At 43.6% G+C, this 22,941-nt stretch overlaps 1 protein-coding gene across 1 annotated transcript in view; it reads right to left on the minus strand.

Moving 5' to 3' along the window:
* Window positions 1-19,295: 19,295 nt before the first annotated feature.
* Window positions 19,296-22,941, minus strand: part of GALNT9 (polypeptide N-acetylgalactosaminyltransferase 9) — a 250,617-nt gene continuing 246,971 nt past the window's right edge. Inside the window, exon 11 of the mRNA XM_070762664.1 lies at window positions 19,296-20,582. Coding sequence (XP_070618765.1) covers window positions 20,436-20,582 — 147 coding nt within the window. The 3' untranslated portion in view covers window positions 19,296-20,435. The remainder of the gene's footprint in view (window positions 20,583-22,941) is intronic.

Genomic DNA, 22,941 nt, shown 5'->3' on the forward strand with positions numbered 1-22,941 from the left:
GTTTAAGAAACCAATCATACATTCAGACATACCATGCATAAATTTTATAAGCCTAGGGGGAAGGGAAAGTCTCAATTCCCCCATGTCTGACGACAGAGGTGGGTTTTAAGGAGCTTATGAAAGGCAAGGAGGGTGGGGGAAACTCTGATATCTGGGAGGAGTTGGTTCCAGAGGGTCGGGGCCGCCACAGAGAAGGCTCTTCCCCTGGGTCCCACCAAACGGCATTGTTTAGTTGACGGGACCCGGAGAAGGCCAAATCTGTGAGACCTACCTGGTCGCTGGGATTCGTTCTGCATTTTAACTTATTTGCCAAAATTCCCTTTATTTTATCCAATTTTATTGTATTTTAACCAGTCGCAGTTTTATGCCGACCGATGTGGTCCCTGTTTTTGCTTTGATATGGTCAATTGACTAATCAAATAAAGTTGATTGTATTGTATTGGGTGCCGATCAGCTGTTGAGAAAAGAGGGGGAAGGAAATGAGCCCCCTGCAACTCCTGCTGGTGCTGGTCTCCCTGCTACTTTCCGAGGAAGAGGAAGAGGATGGGAGGGGGGATAGTCAGCTAGAGCTGGGCAGACAGCTTCATTTCCACCAGTGGAATTGCGTCCCACCCCGTCCTGGCTGCTGCCCACCTCTGGGCATAGCCTATCGATTAGCCAGTTGGTAAGGCTGGACGAATCTATGGCACGCGTGCCACAAGTAGCACATGGAGAGATATTGGAGGCCATGCGAGGCATTGTCCTATGTTACCTAGAGCAGTGTTTCCCAACCTTGGCAACTTGAAGATATTAGGACGTCAACTCCCAGAATTCCCTAGCCAGCGTTCGCTGGCTGGGGGAATTCTGGGAATTGAAGTCCAAATATCTTCAAGTTGCCAAGGTTGGGAAACACTGACCTAGAGTATGCATACACGCACTGGCCAGATAATTTTCAGCCTTGGGGAAGGCCATTTCATATCCCGAAGGCTCCAGGGAATTTTCCCAGGGTTTACCCATTGTGCCGGTTTTTTTGCACTCCGAGGCTTCTGGAAGCTGCCCCAGGCTTCTGTGAGGCCTATGTGCCTGTGCGAGGGTGAGGGAATGGGTGTGGGCAGGCCCCCTCTTTTATTTATTATTATTTATTATTTATTTATTAATTGGACTTGTATGCCGCCCCTCTCTGTGGACTTGGGGCGCCTCACAACATATAGTGAAACACAAGAGTACAGTTATCCAATTAATATACTAAAAAGTTCTTAAAATTCTAACTTTAAAAACATGCATTTTCATTCATTCATTCAATATTTATTTATTTAGTTTAGTTTAGTTGGTTAGTTAGTTAGTCAGTCCAGTACAAAATGAATATATGTAGTAATATATATCAAGGAAAGAAGAGAAGATATGAAAATAAAATACGTCAATGAAGAAAAGAGGAAAAGATATATGAATGGAAGAAAAGATATATGAATGGAAGAAAAGATATATGAATGGAAGAAAAGATATATGAATGGAAGAAAAGAATATAAAATATATAGGAGAGACAAATGGACAGGGGGCGGAAGGCAGACTAGTGCACTTATGCACTAACAACATTTGCTGGACAGGGGAAGGTCTAATGTCCCCAGGCCTGGTGGCAAAGATGTGTTTTTAAACTCTAGCGGAAGGCAAGGAGGGTGGGGGCAGTGAGAATCTCCAGGGGGAGCTGATTCCAGAGGGCCGGGGCCGCCACAGAGAAGGCTCTTCCCCTGGGTCCCGCCAGCCAACATTGTTTGGTCGACGGGACCCTAAGGAGACCAACTCTGTGGGACCTCACCGGTAGCTGGGATTCATGCGGCAGAAGGCGGTCTCGGAGATAGTCTGGTCCGGTGCCACGTAGGGCTTTATAGGTCATAACCCCTTTGGACGTGCAAACCAAAAAAGATTTGCCATCACTGTTGTAGGCCAGGCAGGAGACTCTACACCATTTCTGACAGATGGCAATCAAGTTTCTTCTTGAAAGCCTCCAGTGATGAACCTCCCACAACTTCTGAAGGCAGCTTCAATTCCATGGGTTGATTGTTCTCACTGTCAGAAAATGTCTCCTTAATTCCATTATTCCTTGGAAAGGAAGTCTGACCGCCTCCTCTCTGTGGCAGCCCTTCAAATATTGGAAGATGCTCTCATGTCTCCCCTGGTCCTTCTCTTCTCTAGATTGGCCATGCCCAGTTCCTGCAACCATTCATCGTATGTTTTAGCCTCCAATCCCTCTGGTTGCTCTTCTCTGGACTCCTTCTAGAGTCTCAACATCTTTTCACAAGTAATTTGCATTGGCTTTTTAAACAGATCAACAAACTTTCAACTGAAGAGTCCTACTAAGTCTGTTTTCCAGTTTGGTTTTCTAAGAATGAGGATTGATTGATTGGTCAATCAATTCTTTTAAGCCGTCGGAGACTTGGAGACTGTTTGAACAGGGACAAACAGTCGGTACTTTAAAAATGAGTTCTGTATGAAGCCGATGCAGAAATCAATTAATTCTGGGTCACCAACCCAGCTATTAAATGGATCCATGATTATATAAGGGCTGTACAAAAACGATAGTCAACATTGCTCCCAGTTTGACGAGCAGGGGGAAATTCTCTAAATCAAAGTGGGAGGAAGCCACCTCTGTCCCTGGTCCTTCTTTTCCCTAGACTAGATATACTCAAGTCCTGCTACCCTTCTTCATATGTTTTAGCCTCCAAAATCATCTTTGTTGCTCTGCTATGTCCAGAGGGTCTAATGGCTCTGTGGATGAGGGCCAGAATTCCTCTCTCGAACCTCAAATGGGTTTCTCTCTTCGAGGCACATAATTGAGAAAAATGAATGCTACCCTAACCTTTGAGCTGGTCAACTAATTGAGAACCGAATCTGAATATTCATGAGCTAACATCCAACGCTGCTTACGAGAACCAAGTACCCAAGTAAGGAGAGGTTCATTAGACTTAATCAAGAAAATATTTAAGCATGCAAATAGGCAGCCACCCTTGTTGCTTGCTTAATTTGCATACCTTTTCAACCTTGCTTTTGTCTTGATTATCACCTCTCTCTCTCTCTCTGTCTCTTTGTCTCTCTCTCTCTCTCTCTCTGTGTCTGTCTGTCTCTCTCCCTGTGTCTGCCTCTATCTGTCTGTCTGTCTCTGTCAGTCTCTCTGTCTCTCTCTCTGTTTCTCTCTGTCTCTCTCTCTCTCTCTCTGTATGTGTCTCTCTCTCTTCTCTCTGTCTCTCTCTTTCTCTCTCTGTCTGTGTCTCTCTCTTTTCTCTGTCTCTCTCTCTGTGTCTGTGTGTGTCTCTCTCTCTTCTCTCTGTCTCTCTCTCTTTCTCTCTGTGTGTGTCTGTCTCTCTCTCTGTTTCTCTCTCTTTCTCTGTGTGTCTGCCTCTGTCTGTCTCTGTCTCTTTCTCTCTTTTCTCTCTGTCTCTCTGTCTCTCTCTGTCTCTCTTTTCTCTCTCTCTCTGTGTCTCTGTGTGTGTGTCTCTCTCTCTCTGTCTCTCTCTCTGTGTCTGCCTCTATCTGTCTGTCTCTGTCAGTCTGTTTCTGTCTCTCTGTCTCTTTTGCTGTGTCTTTGTCTCTGTCTCTCTCTCTGCCTGTCTCTCCCTCTGTGTGTCTCTCTCTCTCTTTCTCTCAGTCTCTCTCTGTCTCCCTGTCTGTCTCTGTCTCCCTGTCTCTCTCTGTTGCTCTGTCTCTCTGTCTCTCTCTATGTGTATTTCTCTGTCTCTCTGTCTCTCTCTCTCTGTGTGTCTGACTCTGTCTGTCTGTCTCTCCCTTTTTTCTCCCACTACTTATTTTAATTTCATTTGCATCCTTTTTAGCACTGTGCCATTTACAAGCCACTGGAGAGGAAGTGCTGGGCCCCTTTCGCCTGTATTTATGACATATCTCCTCCAACAAAGATGCCACAGAATGTAAATTACTCTCATTTGGCCTACTTAAAAATAGCCTGTGCCCTTTTATATATATATTTTCTGCAATTTGTCTGGTTCCCCTTGGTTGAATGCATCCGCCGTGTTGGGTCGAGATTCTGGAATCCACAGGACCCAAGACAAGCTTTGGAGTACAAGTAATCCTTGATTTATGGCCATAATTGATCTCCAAATTTTCATCTCCTAAGTCTTGACAGTCCTACATCCTTCTCTAGCAGGAGGGGAACAGTTGACCCTAGTACAGATAGTAGAATAGAATAGAATAATAGAGTTGGAAGGGACCTTGGAGGTCTTCTAGTCCAACCTCCTGCTTAGGCAAGAAACCCTACACCTTTTCAGACAAATGGTATTGAGTTTTCTGCCTGAGCAGGGGGTTGGACTAGAAGACCTCCAAGGTCCCTTCTAACTTCTCTTCTCCTCTCCTCTCCTCTCCTGTCATCTCATCTTATCTTTTCCATTCCTCTTCTCTTCTCCTCTTCCCTTCTCTTTTCTTTTTTCTTTTTAAATAATTTTTATTAAGTTTATTTAACATACAGACATTTAAACACCATACAAACAACATTAAACATCCTATCTGCATAAAAAATTAATCTTTTACAATTCTATTTACTATGTATTTTTTTTAATTTCCACCCAATTGTACAATTTTTCCCACACTCTATAATAGTCCTTATTTTGTTGATTTTGTATCTCATATGTTAGTTTACTAAATTTGGCGCAGTCTAACATTTTTTTAAATCACCATTTCTTCGTTTGGAGTCTTTTCTTGTTTCCATACTTGTGCAAATGCTAATCTTGCAGCTGTGAGTATGTGGTTTATTAAATAATAATTTTCTTTACTATGTAAAGAATTATCCCCAATAAATTAATCTAATTATCCCCAATAAATTATCCCCAATAAATACATTTCTGGTTTCATCTCAAGTTTATAATCCAATATTTCTTCCATCCATGTCTGAATTTGGGTCCAAATTTTTTTTGCTTCCGTACATCGCCACCAGATGTGGTAGTATGTTCCTACCTCTTTTTTGCACTTCCAACATTCCCTTCTCTTTTCTATTCCTCTCCTCTTCTCTCATCTCATCTTATCTTTTCCATTCCTCTTCTCTTCCCTTCTCTTTTCCATTCCTCTCTTCTCCTTTCCTCTCCTCTCTTCATTCCTTATTCTATTCTCCTTCCTTCTTCCCTCCTTCTCCTCTTTCTCCTCCTCCTCCTATTCTATTCCCGTTCTCTTCTCTTCTATTTATATTGATGGGAACGACAGAACTGATCAATAGCCCACTGCCACCTTGGCAAGGAATAATGGACGTTGTAGCCCTACATATTTAATCTGGAAGGCAGCTCGGGTTCAAGCAAAGGGAGGTATTTCAACTGGTTTCAATTTGGAATAAATCCACCCAAAGCCGAGAGTTGACTAAAAAGGGAAGGTCTTTCATCCCTTCCTTTGATAACGAAGCCAAAAGACAGAGACACAAAGACACACAATCATAAAATCGCCATTCCAGGAACCAGCAGGTTGTGAAGACCACGTGACGGGACGATGAGGAGCTTTTGGGGCTTTTGACCGTCCTTATTTCCACCTCCCTGCAATTTGATGAATATAATTTCCCGTGGACTCTTCTAAAGTTTATCCCATAGGCAGCTATGAGCATTTTGCTCAGTGGATTGGCCTTTTTTTTTTCCTGTTAAAAAAGCAAAAAGTGTTTTCAGTCAAGGCAGGATAATGGAATTTGACAGCCAGAAGACCTTGGGGGAAAAAAAGCCTGTTGGATTTGAACACAGCTCTATTATGCTTCGCCAGGTAGGAGGCTGTGTTCACAAGACAAGGTTCACAAAACCCCTTTTTGCAGGCTGCGTTTCTTGTCTCAGCAAGCCTGCTATTCCAGGGACAAAACAGGACATTTCCAATCAGTCAAGGACATGAAAGGGTTCTGCCCTCTTGAGCCTCTGGGAGATGATCCCGGCCATATCATGATGGCTTTTGGTTAATTGGACTTGCATCTACAGTAACTAAAGAATATGGGGATGGAGAGGAAGGCAGGCGGCCAAAGAGAGGATTTAACAGCTGCCAGGCTCAAGAGAAGAAGAAAAAAACCATCGGCCAGACCACAGAGGCTGCTACGGAACTAGATGACTCCATCCAGTTTTGGTCACCACGCTATAAAAAAAGAGGTTTCCTTTTAGGAATTATTTATTTTATTTTATTTTATTTTATTTTGTTTTGTTTTGTTTTATTTTATTTTATTTATTTTATTTTATTTTATTTTATTTTATTTTATTATTTATCTATTTATCTATTTATCTATTTATCTATTTATCTATTTATCTATTTATCTATCTATCTATCTATCTATCTATCTATCTATCTATCTATCTATCTATCTATCTATCTATCTATCTATCCATCCATCCATCCATCCATCCATCCATCCATTTATCCATTTATCCATTTATCCATTTATCTATTTATCTATTTATTTATTTATTTATTCATTCATTCATTCATTCATTTGGTTTTTATGCTGCCCTTCTCCTTAGACTCAGGGCGGCTTACAACATGTTAGCAATAGCACTTTTTCGACAGAGCAAGGCTATTGCCCCCACAACCCGGGTCCTCATTTGACCCACCTCGGAAGGATGGAAGGCTGAGTCAACCTTGAGCCGGTGATGAGATTTGAACCGCTGACCTTCAGATCTACAAGTCAGCTTCAGTGGCCTGCAGTACAGCACTCTACCTGCTGCGCCACCCCGGCTCATTATATGCCAACATCTTAACAAAAATCAGCTATATTTGGTGATCCACATGACAACTGCGGCCAGAATAGCCTATGCACAAATGTGGAAAAATGAAGGAATTCCACAGGAAGATCAGATTTTGGAAAAATTTACACATTGTGCGGAAATGGTAAAACTTACATTAGAATTAAGAAACAACGAAGAGTCTTTATTCTATAACTGTTGGGACATATTTTACTGTTGGATTGAAAGAAGAAGGGCAAGCCGTCATAACATACTTAACTGCTAAAGGATGAAATAAAATTACCTGGTGATAAACTTTAATATATATAGGAGATTAAGGTATCTATATTAATTAAGAGTGTTATCTTTTTTCTTTTTCTTTTTGGTTTACTTTTTGATAATTTTATTATTAATGGTACCAGATAGTATTTATTGTTATTCAGCTATTCCAGTTAGGCCATAGAGATTGCACATAGTTCACGTTATATAATACAGACTTATTTATTTATTTATTCATTTTGTCCAATACACAATGAGGGTTTTAGTGGGTATATATCTATATACACATAGTAAAATACATGATGAAGGTTATAGAGGAGATACTCATAGTAAAATATATCTAAGAAATAATAGAAAAGAAGATATAGGAATAGAACATATCAATGAAAGAATAGAAGAAGAGATATAGGAATAGAAGAAAGGTATAGGAGATATAGGAGAGCAATAGGACAGGGGACGGAAGGCACTCTAGTGCACTTGTACTTGCCCCTTACTGGCCTCTTAGGAATCTGGATAGGTCAACCGTAGATAATCTAAGGGTAAATTGTTGGGGGTTTGGGGATGACACTATGGAGTCCGGTAATGAGTTCCACGCTTTGACAACTCGGTTACTGAAGTCGTATTTTTTACAGTCAAGTTTGGAGCGGTTTATATTACGTTTAAATCTGTTGTGTGCTCTTGTGTTGTTGTGGTTGAAGCTGAAGTAGTCGCCAACAGGCAGGACGTTGCAGCATATGATCTTGTGGGCAATACTTAGATCTAGGCTTTCTAGGCCCAGGATTGAAAGTCTAGTCTCATAGGGTATTCTATTTCGAGTGGAGGAGTGAAGGGCTCTTCTGGTGAAGTATCTTTGGACATTTTCAAGGGTGTTGATGTCTGAGATGCGATATGGGTTCCAAACGGATGAGCTGTATTCGAGGATGGGTCTGGCAAAAGTTTTGTAAGCTCTGGTAAGTAGTGTGAGATTGCCAGAGCAGAAGCTACGTAGGATTAGGTTTACAACTCTTGAAGCCTTCTTGGCTATGTTGTTGCAGTGGGCTTTGGCACTTAAATCTTTTGTTGTTAGTATACCGAGGTCTTTAACCAAGTGGGGATTATCTGTGATAATTTGATTATTCAGTTTGTGAGATTATTCAGTTTGTGAGATTTAACTTTGTATGTCTATGTTATGTTTGTAATATTTGTATATATATGTAAATAAAAATTTTATTTAAAAAAAAGAGGTTGAGACTCTAGAAAAAGAAGAGCAACCAGGATGATTAGGGGACTGGAGGCTAAAACATATGATTAATGGTTGCAGGAACTGGGCATGGCTAGTCCAGTAAAGAGAAGGACAGGGGAGACATGAGAACATCTTCCAATATTTGAGGAGTTGCCACAAAGAGGAGGGTGGTGGTGGTTCAGGCTGTTTTCCAAAGCAGCTGAAGGCCAGACAGGGAGCAATGGATGGAAACTGAATAATCTGGGTTTCTGGCATGCACGGGCATGTGACAATCAGTGTCCTTCGTGGGTGCCTGTGCTGAAAGCTGGTGTGTGCAAACACGCCAACCAGCTGATTGTCAGGTGCAGCAGAAGCTGGAAGTTCAACTTTTCTGGAGTGCAATCCCTTCCCACTGGGGCGTTTGCCCAGGTTCGCCTGGTGCACCAGTTGCGGCCCTATTTGGACCGGGAGTCACTGCTCACAGTCACTCATGCCCTCATCACCTCCAGGCTCGACTACTGTAATGCTCTCTACATGGGGCTACCTTTGAAAAGTGTTCGGAAACTTCAGATCGTGCAGAATGCAGCTGTGAGAGCAGTCATGGGCTTCCCAAGGTATGCCCATGTCACACCAACTCTCCGCAGTCTGCATTGGTTGCTGATCAATTTCCGGTCACAATTCAAAGTGTTGGTTATGACCTGTAAAGGCCTTCATGGCACCGGACCAGATTATCTCAGGGACCGCCTTCTGCTGCACGAATCCCAGCGACCAGTTAGGTCCCACAGAGTGGGTCTTCTCCGGGTCCCTTCAACTAAACAATGTCGCTTGGTGGGACCCAGGGGAAGAGCCTTCTCTCTGGCAGCCCCGGCCCTCTGGAACCAACTCCCCCCAGAGATTAGAATTGCCCCCACCCTCCTTGCCTTTCGTAAGCTGCTTAAAACCCACCTCTGCTGCCAGGCATGGGGGAATTGAGATACTCTTTCCCCTAGGCCTCTACAATTTTATGCATGGTATATCTGTGTGTATGTTTGGTTTTTATAATAATGGGTTTTTAACTGTTTTTAGTATTGGATTATTATTATATGCTGTTTTATTACTGTTGTTAGCCGCCCCGAGTCTGCGGAGAGGGGCGGCATATAAATCAAATAAGTGAATAAGTGAATAAGTGAATAAGTGAATAAGTGAATAAGTGAATAAGTAAACAAGTAAACAAGTAAACAAGTAAACAAGTAAACAAGTAAGTAAGTAAATAAGTAAATAAGTAAATAAGTAAATAAGTAAATAAGTAAATAAGTAAATACTGCTGAAAACCAGCTGATTGTCAGGCACGCCTGCATGCTAGAACCAGGAGGTTTTGGCTTTTCTTGAGCACAGCCCATATGAGTGCGTGCCACTTGATGTTTCGGTACGACCTTTTCAGCACTGGGTATCAAAAAGATTCACCACCAAAGCTCTGAACCCTTTAATACAGTGATGGTGAACCTATGGCACGGGTGCCACAGGTGGCATGCGGAGCCATATCTGCTGGCACACAAGCCATGATGGGGAAGAGCGTTTTTACCCTCCTCTGGCTCCAGGGAAGGCTTTGGAGCCTAGGGAGGGCAAAACACCACCCTATTGGGCCCAGCAGAAGTTGGGAAACAGACCATTTCCAGCCTCCAAAGGGCCTCCAGGGGGGTGGAGGAAGCTGTTTTCGCCCCCCCCCCCAGGCATTGAATTATGGGTGTGGGCACTTGAGCATGTGCGATAGAGCACACACATGCTTTTTCGGGACCTGAGGGAAAAATGGTTCGCCATCACTGCTTTATTATCTTAGTTTCTTTTGTCTCTGCACTTTTTCTATGGTCTCAGCATCTTTTTTGTGTCTTGGTGACCAGATCCTGATGCATCATTGCTCTGTACTTTACCAGCAAAGGTGACCATCTTATTTTCCCTAGCAACCATCTCGGTTTTTTTAAACAGTTGGGTAATTGGCAGAAATGTAGGAGATGAGTCAAACCAACCAACCGATGGGTCTCACTCAGGGTATAAATCTCCAAGTTCAAATTACCCTATTTCTGACACATGGTGTGAAGACGCATTTCTCTGGAGAAGGCTCTGATGCTGGGAAGATGAAACCAAAAGAGAAGAAGAGGAGAACTAGCCAAATTTACAGATGATACTAAGCTGGCAGGATACTAAGTTAAGTAGTATCCTTCCCCTGGAACGGGGAGGGAATGGAGATTTTGCAGTATCCTTCCCCTGGAATGGGGAAGGATTGGAGATTTTGCAGTATCCTTCCCCTGGAATGGGGAAGGATTGGAGATTTTGCAATCTCCTTCTCCCAGGAGTGGATAGGGAATGGAGATTTTGCAGTATCCTTCCCCTGGAATGGGGAGGGAATGGAGATTTTGCAGTATCCTTCCCCTGGAATGGGGAAGGATTGGAGATTTTGCAGTCTCCTTCTCCCAGGAGTGGATAGGGAATGGAGATTTTGCAGTATCCTTCCCCTTGAATGGGGAAGGAATGGATATTTTGCAAAGGAATGGATATTTTGCAGTATCCTTCCCCTGGAATGGGGAAGAAATGGATATTTTGCAGTATCCTTCCCCTGGAATGGGGAAGGAATGGAGATTTTGCAAAGGAATGGAGATTTTGCAAAGGAATGGAGATTTTGCAGTATCCTTCCCCTGGAATGGGGAAGGAATGGAGATTCTGCAGTATCCTTCCCCTGGAATGGGGAGGGAATGGAGATTTTGCAGTATCCTTCCCCTGGAATGGGGAGGGAATGGAGATTTTGCAGTATCCTTCCCCTGGAATGGGGAGGGAATGGAGATTCTGCAGTATCCTTCCCCTGGAATGGGGAGGGAATGGAGATTCTGCAGTATCTTTCCCCTGGAATGGGGAGAGAATGGAGATTTTGCAGTATCCTTCCCCTGGAATGGGGAGGGAATGGAGATTTTGCAGTATCCTTCCCCTGGAATGGGGAGGGAATGGAGATTTTGCAGTATCCTTCCCCTGGAATGGGGAGGGAATGGAGATTTTGCAGTATCCTTCCCCTGGAATGGGGAGGGAATGGAGATTTTGCAGTATCCTTCCCCTGGAATGGGGAGGGAATGGAGATTCTGCAGTATCTTTCCCCTGGAATGGGGAGAGAATGGAGATTTTGCAGTATCCTTCCCCTGGAATGGGGAGGGAATGGAGATTTTGCAGTATCCTTCCCCTGGAATGGGGAGGGAATGGAGATTCTGCAGTATCCTTCCCCTGGAATGGGGAGGGAATGGAGATTTTGCAGTATCCTTCCCCTGGAATGGGGAAGGATTGGAGATTTTGCAGTATCCTTCCCCTGGAATGGGGAAGGATTGGAGATTTTGCAGTATCCTTCTCCTGGAATGGGGTGGGAATGGAGATTTTGCAGTATCCTTCCCCTTCCATGCCCACCAAGATACACCCATGGAAACAGGTAGTAAAAAAAATTGGTTTTCACCACTGTGTGAGAAGAACTCTGTTACTGGAACAGCGTGGTTTTTAAACACTGATTCGTCTATATTTTGCTACATTTTAGTAGCTAAGGATGTCAGGGCAAATGATCAGAGTTGTATTGTGTAGGCGAAGAGCCTAATAAAATCTGTATTACTTGGCGCAACTCTGCAGAAAACATCTCAAAGAATACGCCGTGTTTTATTTAACAAGCACAAGAAAGCACTTTTTTTTCTTCACCAAGGTGGTAATAATAGTAATAGTAGTAGTAGTAGTAGTAGTAGTAGTAGTAGTAGTAGTAGTAGTAATAATAATAATAATAATAATAATAATAATAATAATAATAATAATAATATTTTAAAAAATAACCTACGTGACTGGGTATTGATTTTGTTGACAAGGGTTGCTAAGGTTCAGCTTGAAGGCATCTGAGAGCCAGAGAATAATAATAACATGTTTGATTGCAGTTGGGATTAAAAATTTGGGCTCTGGAGCTTGTCTTTGCTGTGTCCGTGCTATTTTGGAAAATTCTGTAAGGAGATAGGTCTGAAAGGGAGAAGCTGGGTTACCTGGGATTAAAAAAAACATGTAAATGCTTGTTTTCCCTGCAATTGATAGGGATGGCAGAACCCTTGGTGAGATATATGCAGCCTGACAGGAAGGGAGGGAGGGAGGATGGAAGGAGGGGAGGGAGGGAGGGAGGGGGAAGGGAAGGAAGCAGAGTGGGAGAAAGGATGGAAGGCAGGAAGGAAGGGAGGGAGGGAGGGAGGCAGAAAGGAAGGAGGGAGAGTGGGAAAAAAGGAAGAAAGGTAAAAAGAGTGAAAGGGAGGGAAGGGAGGAAGGGAAGATATTTAGTAAAAGCGAAAAAGAGGGAGGAAGAAGGAAGGGAAGGTATTTCATAAAAGAGTGATAGGGAAGGAAGGAAGGAATAAGGGAGGGTGGGAGGGAAGGAGGGAGGGAAGGAAGGAAGGAGGGAGGGAGGAAGGAGAGAAGGAAGGAGGGAGGGAAGGAAGGAGGGAGAGAGGGAAGGAAGGAAGGAAGGAGAGAAGGAAGGAGGGAAGGAAGGAGGGAGAGAGGGAAGGAAGGAAGGAGGAAGGAAGGAGGGAGGGAGGGAGGAGAGAAGGAGGGAGGGAGGGAAGGAAGGAAGGAGGGAGAGAGGGAAGGAAGGAAGGAGAGAAGGAAGGAGGGAAGGAAGGAGGAAGAGAGGGAAGGAAGGAGAGAAGGAAGGAGGGAGGGAGGGAAGGAAGGAATGAGGGAGGGAAGGAAGGAAGGAGGGAGAGAGGGAAGGAAGGCAGGAGGAAGGAAGGAAGGAGGGAGGGAGGAGAGAAGGAAGGAGGGAGGGAGGGAAGGAAGGAGGGAGAGAGGGAAGGAAGTAAGGAGAGAAGGAAGGAGGGAAGGAAGGAGGGAGGAAAGGAAGGAATAGCAATAGAAATAGCAATAGCAATAGCATTTAGACTTGCATACCGCTTCTCAGTGCTTTATAGCCCTCTCCAAGTGATTTACAGAGAGTAAGCATATCGCCCCCAACAATCTAGGTGCTCATTTTACCAACCTTGGAAGGATGGAAGGCTGAGTCAACCTTGAGCCTACTGAGATTTGATCTGCCAAACTGCTGGCGATCAGCAGAAATAGCTTGCAGTACTGCACTTTAACCACTGAACCACCGAGGGAGGGAGGGAGGGAGGGTGGGAGGAAGCGAGGCAGCCAGGCAGCCAGGCAGGCAGAAAGGAAGGAAAGAAGTCACAATTTGGCAAATTCTTAGCTGCCTGAGCACTGTGCTCCTTCTTTTTCGAGGGAGTGTGAAACTGTTTTCTTAACTTTTCTCCTTAGGAGTTCTCGCCATCCTATCTGCTTTTGATTTCCTGCTGCCATCAAAGGGGAGCGCTGGGCCTTTGATTCAGAAATGAAGGCTTGGTAATTTTGCTTTACCACTGAGTGAAATGAGATCATCAACTCTTCCCAGGACAATCACCAGAAATCTCTTTCACTGAATAGTAATGCGAATGCGTCTTGCAATGTCAAGCAGGAAGTGTTCAGCCATGAAGAAATTAAAAAAAAGGCCGAGACGGGGAGATGGAAGGTTCTGGAGAGAGAGAGAGTTGGAGGCCCCTGCAATGCCTATGGAACCCCCAGCTAGGGCTTTGTCTGGGATTGGGTGAGGAGGGGGTGATGAATGATCCAATCCTGTGTGCGTGTGCGAAGGATTAGGGGGAGACAGGAACAGTTGCACAGACGCAGGAGGAGATCTTGGTCACAGCTGAGAGTAATAGGGAATTCTGCAGCATGCATAAAGTTATAAGTTATAGATAGATAGTTAGAAAGATAGATAGATAGATAGATAGATAGATAGATAGATAGATGATAGATAGATAGATGATAGATAGATAGATGATAGATAGATGATAGATAGATAGATAGATAGATAGAAAGATAGATAGATAGATAGATAGATAGATAGATAGATAGATAGATAGTTAGATAGATAGATGATAGATAGATGGATAGATAGATAGATGATTGATAGATAGATGATAGATAGATAGATGGATAGATAGATAGATGATTGATAGATAGATGATAGATAGATGATAGATAGATAGATGATAGATAGATAGATAGATAGATAGATGATAGATAGAGAGATAGATAGATGATTGATAGATAGATAGATAGATAGATAGATAGATAGATGATAGATAGATAGATAGATAGATAGATAGATAGATGATAGATGGATAGATAGATAGATAGATAGATAGATAGATGATAGATAGATAGATGATATATAGATAGATGATAGATAGATAGATAGATAGATAGATAGATGATATATAGATAGATAGATAGATGATAGATAGATGATAGATAGATGATAGATAGATGGATAGATAGATAGGTGATAGATAGATAGATGATAGATAGATGATAGATAGATAGATGATAGATAGATGATCTATAGATAGATTGATAGATGAAAGATAGATGATAGATAGATGATAGATAGATAGATGATAGATAGATAGATAGATAGAAAGATAGATAGATAGATAGATGTAGATAGGTAGGTAGGTAGGTAGGTAGATAGATAGATAGATAGATAGATGTAGGTAGGTAGGTGATAGATATGTAGGTAGATAGGTAGATAGATAGATATGTAAGTAGATAGGTAGGTAGGTAGGTAGATAGATAGATAGATAGATAGATAGATAGATAGAGATAGAGATAGAGATAGAGATAGATAGATAGATAGATAGATAGATAGATAGACAGATAGACAGATAGATAGATATGTAGGTAGATAAGTAGGTAGGTAGGTAGGTAGATAGATAGATAGATAGATAGATAGATAGATAGATAGATAGATAGATAGATAGATAGATAGATAGAAATTTTGGATTCCCCACACAGTAAGTCGGGTATTAAGTCAATGGAAGGAGAATGGTAGGCTAAATTTTAGGAGACCTATCTTCATTTCCTAGTGAGGAAACCAAACCAAAAAACCCTATATTGTACTGCAGTGGGAGGCTCAGGGTGATCGATTTAGCATCGGTTAATTGAATCCCAATCTGTCTATGACCATTCCGGTCATGGCCGACTCTATCCAGTCATGGTCTCCAGTGAGAAAAGCCATTTTCTAAAGCAAACAAATCAGTATTCTGAAGTTACCCAGCTTTCTAGAACAGGAAGGGATTATTAAAACATAAGCTTGCACCAAGGCGCGGAGGTGATCTATGCATTCCAAGATATGATTATCTCGGCCCAAGACCTCTGAGCTGGCGGTTCACCTAGTTGGACCCCTTAATTAAAATTCTGCAGAGTGAAAAGCTTGGAAGAGCTGGGATTTTTTCTTTTTGTGTGTGTGTGTGTGTGTGTGTGTGTGTCTCCTTCGGCTTCCCTGATGGGCGAAAGGTGTATGGCACCGGAATAAATTGTGACTACGTGCACACATTTGGCTAAATGAGGTTGTCACCTCTGACATCTCCAGATGGGAACACATCTATGAAAGGAGTCGACATGCTGTTTTGCAGAGATGGAAAAAATGGTCTGGGAATAAAGAGAAACAGGCAGAGGTGGGTTGCCGGGGGTTTGTAAGTAGTATTGGGCGAACCGAACCTGCAAAGTTCGGGCTCATACCGAACTTTGCAGTGTTTGGCATGCCAAACCCAAACTTTCCGTAAAGTTCGGGTAAAGTTCGGGTTCGGCATTTGGCTGAACGTTTCGAAGCGCCGCCACCCGGGAGGAGAGTGGGGAATCCCCTCGTGGGATTTCCTTCCTCCCTTTGCTTGCGGCGCTGCAAGGAAAAGGAAGTGGGAAATCCCATGAGGGAATTCCGGGGGTGGGGCTTTGACGTCATGGAGACTACTTCCTGGCTGGCCGAAACGGGGAGGAAGGAGTCTCCGTGATGTCAAAGCCCTGCCCCGGAATCCCCTCGTGGGATTTCCCACCTCCTTTTGCTTGTGGCAAGCAAAAGGAGGTGGGAAATCCCACGAAGGGATTCCCCACTCTCCTCCCGGGCAGCGGCGCTTCACGGCGTTCTGCCGAACCTGAACCCAAACCCGAACTTTACCTGAACTTTAGAAAAAAGTTTTTAAAACGTTGCAGCTGTTCAGGTTAGGGTAAAGTTCGGGTTCGCCGAACTCACCCGAACTTTGCAAAAAGTTTGGGTGAGTTCGCCGAACTTGAACTTCGTGAAATTCGCCCAACACTATTCATAAGCAGTAATGGGTTGGTACCGGAACAGTGAAGGATGCTGCACCAGTAGTATAAATTGAGCTGTGCACACAGATTGTGTGTGTTACGTGCATGTGTGCATGTCCCAGTGAGATTTTGCTTCTGCACATGCACAGAAAGCAAAACCTTGCGAGAGGATGCGCCTGCATATGTGTGAGATTTTGGCGTATGAACCTGCCAGGGATGGGCAGGAGGCAGGACGGAGTGGAACACAGTTCCACCAGCGGAAATGAAGCTGTGTGTGCAGCTCCAGCTGATCGGCAGCTGTCACTTCCTGGATTACTGGGCTCGGCTCGGCTCTCCTTTTTTTCTCTGCTGCTGCTGCTGCTGCGCTCCTTGCTTTTTTCCTCTTTCCTCCTTCCTGGCCTCGGACAAGCTTCCCTCTCTCCTGCCCGGCTCCCCTCCAGCCTCACGCGGCCACCTCCCGCCTGAGGTGCAAGCAGAAGACGTGGGTGCCAATGCTGCCCCACCCTCTTATAATCCTGACGTCATCCCAGCAGACTTCTTTTTGTTCCCTTGGATTAAGGTAGCCCTGAAAAGAACCCAGTTTTTATCCATAGAAGAGATCCAATCAGCCGTGACAAAGACCTTGCGAGAGGTCCCCGAAGATGCCTTCCAAGGCGCGTACCGGTCATGGCAGAGTCGCTAGAAAAAAATGTGTAGAGGCCCAAGGACAGTACTTTAAAGAATTTTGTTTGTGCAAATCTGTTCAATAAATTACTTTTTAAAAAAATTGTGTTACTTTTGGAACGCACCCTATATATTTTTAAAAATCCCGGTACAACACAAGGTCAAACCTGTCTCTTCCCACCAAGATATTTCTCTCTAAAAGGACAGGGTCTCTCTTCTTGGTACATGAGCTTAGAAATAGCTTAGATGGGATCTGACTGTAAGAACCAAAGCTGTCAACCTCCGAAATAGTTCTCCTGAAGATCCATGCCGCATCCCACTTGCATCAAAGATATATTTTGCAACTGGGCTGGAGTTGAAGCCAACATCTTCTGAAGGCAACCAGGACGATGAGGGGACTGGAGGCTAAAATATATGATTATTGGTTGTAAGAACTGGGCTTGGCTAGTCTAGTGAAGAGAAGGACCAGGGGAGACCTGAGAGCAGTCTTCCAATATTTGATGGGCTGCCACAGAGAGGAAGGGGCCAGGCTGTTTTCCAAAGCATCTCAAGGACAGACAAGGAACAATGGATGGAAACTAAATAAGGAGAGATTCAACCTGGAAATAAGGAGGAATTTTCTGACAGTGAAAACAATCAAGTGATGGAAGAGAAATTGCCTTCAGAGGTTGTGGGAGCTTCATTCCGGGTGGCTTTCAAGGAGAAACTGGACTTCCATCTGTCAGAAATGGTGTAGGGTCCCCTGCTTAGGTGTGGGGGGATTGGACTAGATGACCTACAAGGGCCCTTGCAACTCTGTTAATCTGAATTTGTCTAAGATGATCAAAGGTCTGGAGCCTAAAATATATGAATAATGGTTGCAGGAACTGGGCATGACCAGTTTAGTGAAGAAAAGGACCAGGGGAGATAGGATAGCAGTCTTCCAATATTTGAGGGGCTGCCAGAGAGAGAAGGGGGTCAGGCTATTTTCCAAAGCACCTGAAGGCCAGGCAAGGAACAATGAATAGTAACTCATCAAGGAGAGATTCAAGCTAGAAACAAGGAGGAATTTTCTGACAGTGAGAACAATCAACCAACAAAACAGAAATTGCGTTGGAAGTTGTGGGATCTTCATCATTGGAGGCTTTTAGCAAGAGACTGCACTGCCATTTGTCAGAAATGGTGTGGGCAGGTCTCCAGCTTAAAGGAGGGTTGGACTGAATGACCTATTCCAACTGTTAATCTTTATCTGTTTTGTAATAGCAATAACAATAGCATTTAGATTTATATACCGCTTCACAGTTTTACAGTTCACTCTAAGTGGTTTACAGAGAGGAAGCATCTTGCCCTCAACAATCTGTGTCCTCATTTTACCGACCTTGGAAGGATGGAAGGCTGAGTCTACTAAGATTTGATCTGCCAAATTGCTGCCAAATTGCTGGCAGCCGGTGATCAGCAGACGTACTGCACTCTAACCACTGTGCCACTGAGGGTCTTATGGCTATACAATTCAGATCGAAACCATATCTTACGGGAACTGTGATGCAACTCCCTCTCAAAAGCTAAGCAGCTAGTCCTCAATTTACAACCATAGTGGAGCCCGAAATTTCTGTTGCTAAGCGAGTCATTGGTTAAGGGAGTTTTACGCCCTCTTGCAATCTTTCTTGCCACAGTTGTTAAGGGGAATCACTGCAGTTTATTTATTTATTCATTCATTCATTCATTCATTCATTTATTTGATTTGTATGCCGCCCCTCTCCGCAGACTCGGTTGCTCACTTAGAAACCTGGTTGTTAAGTGAAACTGTCCGTCCGCCCTCTCCATTGACATTGGTTGTCAGGTGGTCACAAAAGGAGGAATCACATGACCCCGAGGCAGTGCAACCATTGTAAATATGAATCGGTTGCCAAGTGTCTATTTTTGATTATGTAATCACAGGAACACTGCAATGCTCATCAGTGAGCATAATAGATTAGCAATATATATACCGTTTTATAATGCTTTTACAGCTCTCTCTAAGCGATTTAACGAATCATCACCTTGCCCCCAACAATCTGGGTCCTCATTTGACCCAGCTCGGAAGGATGGAAGGCTGAGTCAACCTTGAGCCGTGGTGAGATTTGAACTGCTGAACTACAGCTAGCAGTTAGTTGAAGTAGCCTTCAGTGCTGCACTCTAACCACTGCGCCACCCCGGCTCTTCCATAAGTCACTTTTTTCAATGCTGTTGCAACTTCGGATGAATGAAAATGAACTGTTCATAAGTTGAGGACTTCCGGCATTTAAATCTTGAGTAGCTCCACCAGACTCCACCCTATCCCTCCAAACATCAAATGCTGCTAGGACAAAAAAAAATAAATCAATACGGTCAATTAAAATTTAATGCCAAAATGAATGAAATGCAGCCAATAGGACGAATCCCCAGGCATTGAGTAAATGACCCCTTCCAACCCATTGGGGGGGAAAAATTACAATTTGACGGAAATGTTTGGAAAGTCCCTAGAATTGGCCCCTTTAAACCTGGGGTCGCAGGTATTGTTTGAACATTGCAGGTGTGATAGACTTCCCAAATCAAAGCGCCTCTCGCCTCCCGGCATCGCCTTCTGCAGGTGTGTTGCAAAGGTAAGGGTTGAAACACACAACATCCGATTCCTCCTTGCAATTTCCAGCAGCAAGAACTAACGAGGCTCTTGTGAATCAGCGTCCTACTCAACTTGCCGGAAACATATCACACATCACATTTTCGTGGTGTGTGTGTGTGCGAGTGTGATTTATTTACAGGGTATTCTTCGCCGCCTTTGGGGTGCTTTCGAAAGAGTTAATCGGACGTGCTGAAGTTGTGTGTGACTTCCTACTTCCCCGGGATAGGAAAAAGCATTAGAAAAGGCACATGGCTCTGTTCACCGCAGGAGTTGTGCATCCAGACAGCAACTTAAAGCTACAAAATCCACCCGGAACAGGACGGTCTTCAGCGAGGCACAAAATCCATCCATCCTACCAAATCATCCCATGTATGGCTACCCTCCCTGTTCTCCCAGCCCACCCCCAATTCCGTGAGACCCAAAGCAAAGTTTGATTCTATTGTCTATTCTCTCTCTCTCTCTTATGCATCAGAAAAAAAAGAACACGAGAAAACTTGAAGAAGTCTTTCTTGGCCACCCAATGCCACAAGGATCGCTTGGGGTCGTTTCTGATTGACACTAAACTGAACCTCCTGTAGAATCAACCCAACTAAGCCTAGAAAGAAACGAGTCTTAGATTAGTGTATTCCTCGACTTGTCGTTTTTTCCCCGACATCGAGAAGGCCAGTCCAAATTGTTCCTTTAAAAAAAAAAGAAAGTCAGAATTACACTCCCAAAATTGTACTCTGGCCTTCTTCTTTATAGCCGTCGTGGTTTCTTCATCTGAATCCTATTTAATCTACCACCATTGGAGAGATTAAGCGCATGGGATTTGGAGAAGAGACATCCTTGTGTTTTTTTTTTTTAATTTTAAGCTCTGAATTCAATGCCTTCCGTGTTTTATCCAGTTTCTGATCATCCATTTTTGCCCCGAGCATCTCTGTACTACCAGTCTAAGTCCAAAGTTGGCATCTTTAGACATTTCGACTTCTAGACAACGGCCGGTATCTCGGTTGATGATGGGTCCATTCTGTAAGGAAGGAAGGAGGAAGGATCGTAAGCTCTCAAAGTTTGCAAAGGAAAGCAAAATAATTACAAGTCATCTCAAACCTATTGCTGGATTAAAGGCTCTTTTGTAAACCCTAACGGTCAATTTGTTGAAATAGAATTCCAAACAGAGCTTCATAAAAAGGCAGAGAAGATTATCATCATTAAGAACAGGGGTCTCCAAACCTTTTACACAGGGGGCCAGTTCACTGTCCCTCAGACTTTTGGAGGGCCGGACTATAAAAAATATATATGAACAAATCCCTATGCACACTGCACATACTTTATTTTAAAGTAAAAAACAAAATGGGAATGTACTGTTTAGAGGGGGGGAAGAAGTCTGAAATTCATATATGTTTATGTTTTGTTTTTAATTTTCTTTTGTTAACATCTGATTGGCTATTCCAGGTTTTCTTGGTTTATAGAAAAATGTATAAAAATGTTTATAGAAAAATATATAAAGAAAGAAGGAAGCACTTTGGCATAATGGTTAATAAGTTAAAAATATAATTGGTGTTGGTACTTTTTGAAGGAACATTAAGGAGGGAATTTAATTGAAAGAAAAGTATGTACCTGGATGACAACATTAGAAAAAAAAACTTTTGCAACTTTTTTGATGATTGATATTAGTTACTGACAAAATGCCACATTTTGTTCAGGGAAAATTAGATGGTACATTGTATTGTTTGAATGTATGTTGAGAGAAAAATTTAAGCAGTAGAGTGGACGGGAGATTCGAGAGCTTATTATATAGATTGGTAAAATCTTGTACGCTGCCGCGGGCCGGATAAATGACCTCAGCGGGCCGCATCCATCCCGCGGGCCGTAGTTTGGGGACCACTGATTAAGAAGCTCAAATCCCAGCATTCATGGGTATTCCCAGGTACACCCATGTTTCGTCAACACTCCGCGGCCTGCATTGGCTGCCGATTAGTTTCCAGACACAATTCAAAGTGTTGGTGATGACCTATAGAGCCCTACATGGGCGAGGAGGGTGGGAGCAGTTTGAATCTCCAGGGGGGAGTTGATTCCAGAGGGCCGGGGCTGCCACAGAGAAGGCTCTTCCCCTAGGGCCCGCCAGATGACATTGTTTGGTCGACGGGACCTGGAGAAGGCCAAGTGTGTGGGACCTAATTGGCCGCTGGGATTCATGCAGCAGAAGACGGTCCCGTAAGCATTCTGGTCCGATGACATGTAGATGCGAGGGTCAGAAGGTCATGTAGAAGACAGGAACATCTTTATGGGAAAAGTTCTAGAAGGTGATATCTCTATGAAAAGAAAGTCTAGACCAGTGATGGCGAACCTTTTTTTCCTTGGGTGCCGAAAAAGCATGGATGTGCGAGTGTCCACAGGGCAAAAACAGTGTCCAGAGGGCAAAAACAGCTTCCCATATTCCTTGAAGGCCCTCTGGAGCCTGGAAACGGCCTGTTTCCCAACTTCTGGTGGGCCCAGTAGGCTTGTGTTTCACCCTGCCCATGCTCCAAAGGCTTCCCTATAGCTGAGAGAGGGTAAAAATGCCCTCCCCCACCCCCCAGAGGCTCTCTGACAGCCAAAAATGCCAAGCACATGTGTGAGCAAAAATTATGCTGACCAGCACACACATGCACATTGGAGCTGAGCTAGGGCAACAGCTCATGTGCCAGCAAGTATGGCTCCACGTGCCACCTGTGGCACCCGTGCCATAGGTTTGCCATCACTGGTATAGACAGTGAATATATTTAGGAAACAGTTGACCAAACCCAGACAGTACATAAGTGAGGAATTATTTATTTATTTATTTATTATTTTATTATTTAGATTTGTATGCTGCCCCTCTCCGCAGACTCGGGGCGGCTCACAGCAAGATATAACAATTCATGACAAATCCAAATATAATTAAAAATATTTAAAAAGAACCCCATTTTACTAACAAACACACACACAAACATACCATGCATAAATTGTACATGCCCGGGGGAGATGTTTCAGTTCCCCCATGCCTGATGGCAAAGGTGGGTTTTAAGGAGTTTACGGAAGGCAGGGAGAGTAGGGGCAGTTCTAATCTCTGGGGGGAGTTGGTTCCAGAGAGTCGGGGCCACCACAGAGAAGGCTCTTCCCCTGGGGCCCGCCAACCGACATTGTTTAGTTGACGGGACCCGGAGAAGGCCCACTCTGTGGGACCTAATCGGTCACTGAAATTCGTGCGGCAGAAGGCGGTCTCGGAGATATTCTGGTCCAGTGCCATTATTGGTAAACCGGTGCGCAGTTCCAACATTTGTAATGGTGGAGGTCCTAAATCCGGGGTTCCAGAAATGCTTTGCTAGCAAACTGTTATTATTCTTTTAAATCCATCAAGCAGAGAT

Source organism: Erythrolamprus reginae, chromosome 10, assembly GCF_031021105.1.
Source record: "Erythrolamprus reginae isolate rEryReg1 chromosome 10, rEryReg1.hap1, whole genome shotgun sequence".
NCBI lineage: Eukaryota > Metazoa > Chordata > Lepidosauria > Squamata > Dipsadidae > Erythrolamprus > Erythrolamprus reginae.